This window comes from Ylistrum balloti, unplaced genomic scaffold, assembly GCF_031769215.1.
Source record: "Ylistrum balloti isolate Yb309-2 unplaced genomic scaffold, AGI_CSIRO_Ybal_v1 Utg370758, whole genome shotgun sequence".
In the NCBI taxonomy this organism is placed as follows: Eukaryota; Metazoa; Mollusca; class Bivalvia; order Pectinida; family Pectinidae; genus Ylistrum; species Ylistrum balloti.
Window position 1 is genome coordinate 745,438 of NW_026782445.1, and position 5,400 is coordinate 750,837.

At 36.7% G+C, this 5,400-nt stretch overlaps 1 protein-coding gene across 1 annotated transcript; it reads right to left on the bottom strand.

Annotated features, from left to right (window-relative positions):
* On the bottom strand, window positions 1–5,084 carry LOC132558128 (monocarboxylate transporter 9-like). The gene is made up of 5 exons (XM_060222659.1): window positions 4,925–5,084; window positions 3,871–4,014; window positions 3,039–3,185; window positions 1,341–2,486; window positions 1–143 (listed from the first exon to the last, which is right to left on the bottom strand). The coding sequence occupies exons 1-5, from the start codon at window positions 5,082–5,084 to the stop codon at window positions 1–3; spliced, it is 1,740 nt and encodes a 579-aa protein (XP_060078642.1).
* Window positions 5,085–5,400: the final 316 nt, after the last annotated feature.

Consider the following 5,400-nt stretch of genomic DNA (forward strand, 5'->3'; position numbering starts at 1 on the left):
TCAAACGGAATCCTTTTGATTCGTTGGCGCAGTGCACCTCCGGACAACCTCCACTGTGATAAATATTGCAGCTGATATAAAAGAGGTAGCTCCCATGTACTGGAGGCTAACAATATAGGAATCAGTCAGATCCCGCAGGTAACCTGCAAATACAAGAGTATCAATTATTTACAAGCGACATTTAAGTGAACAACTCCACTTAGAATTTAGCACTGTTGCATAATAATGATTTTAAAAACATCATACAGCTCTACCGTCTTTCTTGGACTCTCTTCAGTGATGATAGGAGCTTATATTGTTGAAACTTATGAAGCGACCGAGACAAATTGATAGAATTAGATGTCAAAATCCAGATAGGAAGATATACTTACCCAGTACCCAGTAATTAAAAAACATAATATTCAATTCTGAACCAGATCAAAAGAAGATCATGTACATGTGTATATTTTAAACCGCGCCAAATGAAACCAAACCACAGGAACTAAAAGGCCAACAATAGTGTCTACCACTTACAATCTCGAAGATTGTAAAAAGATACAAATAAAAAATTAGATATGGTGGAGCCAATTTAACAAAGACACCTGTCTTATACAGCTGCTACGTCCTTCTAGAGGTCAATGATGATTACCTACCACATAATTCAAAACGTCACAATATTCGATATTGAACGTCATGTGTATATATTCTTACCGTGCCATTATTTAAACAAAAACCTAGCATTCATAAAGGATTCACACTTCACCATTTTCTATAACAAGAAATGCTATAATAATAAAGAAATAAGTTACACATTCTCTAAGAAATAATTAGTTTTCATTTTAAATTATCAACGTTTTTGCAATATTGGATAAGTTTACTGGTTGTAGGACGAAGAGCATCAAGAACCAATTACAATGAACAACGGTAAGAGGTGTTTCAATGTGACATATTCTCACACTCAAAATGTTAAAACGTTTAAAAGAAGCGTTTCAAGGTTCCAAAATGCGTTTGTTTGAGTTACATTGCAAAAGTGAGCAGTGCGGAAGGCAGATGTCCCTCCGCTCCAAAATCTCCTATGTTTTATACTTGTATAGGTTGATTTATTGCCAACGGAAATTTTCTTGGTCTCCACCATCCCTGAAGAATTCCTAGAGGAAGGAGTGTTATTCATAAACGTTTACCCCAATCGTGAAATTCTGTGGACATGTCGGAATTCCCTTGTAGTTTTGTACTTTGTTTTCCGACACATATTAATTATTCTTTTCATAAATCGTTCGACATCCATGAATTTTTCCATTTTACACCTATAACTATTTACTTACTCAAGATGGAAAAGGAAACTCAAGGAAACTTATAATTACCCATAAATGATGCGTTGCCACCGATCCAGACGCCTTGAAGAACTAACACGACAAGCATCCCATTTGGAAAGTTTGTCAGGCCTACCATTTCTATCATTATAGGTGAAAAGAGGGTGAACAGAGCACCCCCAACCAATCCGTAGAGAACTGCAAACACCACCAGAAGATAGAAGTTATTGAACACTGGAGAAAATATCATCATTGTTCCTACTATAAACTGTGACGCTGCCACCAAATAGGTCTTCCTTATCCAAGGAACGTCGGCTAGCGTTCCAGCAACAATCCGGCCGAAGAAATCGGCAAGACTAATCACCGATGCTACAGTGGCCACATTCTGATCACTGATTCCGATATCACGTGCGTACGCCGGCACAAAGATGTGGTTGAAAGCAGGAGCTAAACTGCCTAGGCAATGCGCAAGAACAAAGGCTAAAAAGTACTTATTGCGAAATAAGTTACAGTTGAAAATATCTCGTTCTGTTAGATATCGACAGAGTCGCCAACATCCTTGAAGAGGTTTCTTTGTTTGGTCTTTTACTTCCTCTTGCTGTGAGTTAATCCGCATAATATCCATGTCTTGGAGTGAAAGTGAAAAGATGTCCCCATTACTTAGATACCGAGTGAAACTTGACAATGATAGGACGGATGATGACCCCTTATTTTCGCTGACAGATGACGTCGGGTCTATGTGACCGGGACTATAGGAGATACTCCTTACACGGAAGTTAGTTTTGCCCATCGTTTTATCCTCCGTAGACAACACAGGTTGTGAGAGTGAAATATTGGTACTGTCATCTACTCCAGGTATATGGTTGTCTTTATCACCGAGAAGCTTTTCCTGTTGTTCTTTACATTCGTTACCGACGCCCAATGTTTTGCTGGGTTTGCGAGCTTTCTTCTTGCTGTAGAATTCGGTTGGTCTGAGGAGACAGGCTGCTGTCACACAGTTGAGTGATATACCAGATGTCAGGAGTAATGCTCCTCTCAGTCCATACTCATCAAATAGGTACCGGAACAGATAAGGCAGAATGAATCCTCCCAAGGAGTTCCCGGAGGCGACTATCCCCATAGCAAAGCCCCTTCGTTTCTTAAAGTATTTTCCCAGAATAATCATATTAGGCGCATTGATGCCCGCACTCATAGCTCCTTGAAACCGACAGAAAATAAATGAATTTGTCACAAAATAGTATACATCATTACATAACATACCGTATAGCTGCTTATTTTCTTGGGTCAAAATCTTATCTTATAAAGCGATCGTATCATTATTCTACCTAGTGAAAATTTTGCGACCTGATGTAAAATGACATCTTAGGCACTCGTGTCTCATTATTTCAAGGAATAAATTTTCTCGATCACGTTAGTGTACCGCGAAATAGTGGAAATATCACCCCTTCCGAAAATTGCCGACGATATGGTGTCCTTTTTATCACTACAGAATGACTGGAATACCTTGACAACATTCTAATTCGACATACTAATAAAGATTTCGTCATGTTCATGAGGTTAACCGTTCATGTTATAAAATATTATTTAGTATAAGTTGAGAAAGGCAACCTGTGAACATTGCACGGAGTTTCAGTAAAATTTCAATGATAAATAAGGTTTAAATGTTATTTTTAAAATATACAGGACAGAAAAGTTGACGGGAAAGTGGGCTTATTTCTACCATAGCAGTCTATGGCAAGGACATCGTACCGAATAACAAGCTTTGAGTAAAGTAGAGGAAGGTTATACTATCCGCTAGACTGCTCAATCCATAACTAAGCGCACATCCAAACGTAGCCAGTATTGCAAGGTTGCGAGTGTCATATCTCTTGATGTAAATGGCGAGGACTGGTACCGCTGCAAAAATACATCATCAACATTGTGAGAGCATGTTTTTACGTCATTAAAAATATGAAACAGAACATATTTCATGGATACGTCTTCTCAATTTTAATACAGAACGTGTTTGTTATATTTAGGTCATCAGAAATGTGCCATGGAGCATGTTTTCATATTAAGAACCGTTCGACCATTTTAATGGTTGTTATTGATCTGAAATAAACGCTGTAATAATGATGGATTTTATGAGATTCATGTGGTAATTTTATGGTAATTCGATCTTATTTTCTCCGAATATCATAACCATACAATAATTTTAAGACAATATCTATATAGAGTTTGATATGAGATTCCAATTGATAACTTAATTTATCAAAATATACTAGTTTTTCCTGAAGCAAATTAAAATGAAAGATTCGTGACGAATTTCATAACTTTAGGGATTAGCACAGAGTAAGCCGACAGATCAATTAAATTCTATCATGTTCTTATTTCGTACAGCAATGATGATAGGTGACTAAAGTGACCAAGACAACTTAAAGGAAAATTAAATCCGATCAAAAGAACTCTTGAAGTGCTGCTTTAGTTTAATTTCGTTTCACCACTAAATTTACAAGAATGTATAGCACAGGTAATTTGGAATAGAACAAAAATACGCTACACACTTGTATATATATGACTTTATGGTTGAATGAACACTTACATGCTCCACAGTACGCGACAGTTTGAAGTGTCGTGATTAGTGTCGTGGCAGATACAGAAGCTTTAAATGTCTTGAGGAACTCTATAAAAAAGATTCCGTATGATTTGGCAATACCGATCACGATAAAGGCGATAAACCAGGTAGCTGCAAAACACAGAAGGTGCGATTTAATAGTTATGTGTTCATGGTATTTCTTTGAACAGCATTTAAAACGTATTATTACGCATTCATGAAAAAATTTCTTTAACATATGCTAAACATCAGATTTGTACAATAACTTACCAGGACAAAAAGGCAAACTAGGGCAAAATTTGAACAAAAGAAAGATTTAAACGCAGACCCCAGAAAAGTGTAAGGAGATTGTACAAATAAGACACACAATATAAATAGCACCTATAAAACAACTTAATTAAATAAATTTCTTAGTTAAGGTATACATATGTATCTTACAATTTTTAAACAAAGTGAAATACAAGTGTATATTTTGAGTCGTGTTACAATTAAATTAATTAAAACGTGGCATGCACGATGCGGGAAACCTCATAGACTAAAAGTCCATCAGGATTGCCTTCCACCAGCACTATCGAAGAAAGACACACAAATGATTAGCGTATATAAATAAAAAATAGAGTAAGATACAGTAGAGCCAAACAATGATATCATAATGCTTCCGAATTAGGCCAGATTTTCTGGAAAGTCTCTGCATCATCCACTATGATAATCTTGGTAAATCCAAGTGAGCAATGGTACGTTCCCAAATCTCTGAACCAAAAATTTCGAACATAGTTTCGTGATTACTGTCAATTTCTCCAACATTTAAATGTTATCCGTGACATCTGATAATTAATTGATATTGGAACAGGCCTTATTAACAAAAATAGAACGAAATGATTCACGCCCACTTCATACTAACAAAATATGTATTCTTGAAACGTAGAACCAAAGATGACTCACACCCACTTAATAATAAACAAAACATGTATTATTGAAACGTGCAACTCAAGATGACCCACGCCCACTTAATACTAACAAAACATATATAGTTGAAACCTACAACCCAAGATGACCCACGCCCATCCTTTGTCTATAGGATGGTCCGGTTCCTCTTCCACCTTCTTCCCTTCCTCCACCTTTGTCTCGTTATCTGCCATGGAATTCCTCACACTGTTCACACCGTTCACTTCACCATTTCTATTCTTGCCGTCCGTCGCCATATCCTCTAGTTTAAGTCACGATGAGCGAATTTCTTGGAGATGTTTTTTAGAGATGTGGAGATGTCCAAAAGACTTAACAAGGATTCGTGACATTTTCTGTGAATATATATGATTATTGAAAATATTTCTCTTCAAAATGAAAACGAAATTCCATCCCATGGATGTATACAATTTTACAGCAAGTCCAGTTTTTATATCAAGTGCTATTCTATAAGGCTATCTGCTGTCATGTTCTTTAATATCTTTAGCATCTTTAATAGCTGACACGGCCAACGATATATCCAGCCGGACTACGAACATTACCAATGACCTTCAA

Coding starts and splice junctions, on each gene's coding strand:
- LOC132558128 (XM_060222659.1), bottom strand. CDS start 5,084: ATGGCGACGGACGGCAAGAATAGAAATGGTGAAGTGAACGGTGTGAAC. Junction 4,015..4,924: donor GGCGTGGGTCATCTTGGGTT/GTAGGTTTCAAC, acceptor TGTGTTTTGCAG/CTACCTGGTTTATCGCCTTT. Junction 3,186..3,870: donor TGTCGCGTACTGTGGAGCAT/GTAAGTGTTCAT, acceptor GTATTTTTGCAG/CGGTACCAGTCCTCGCCATT.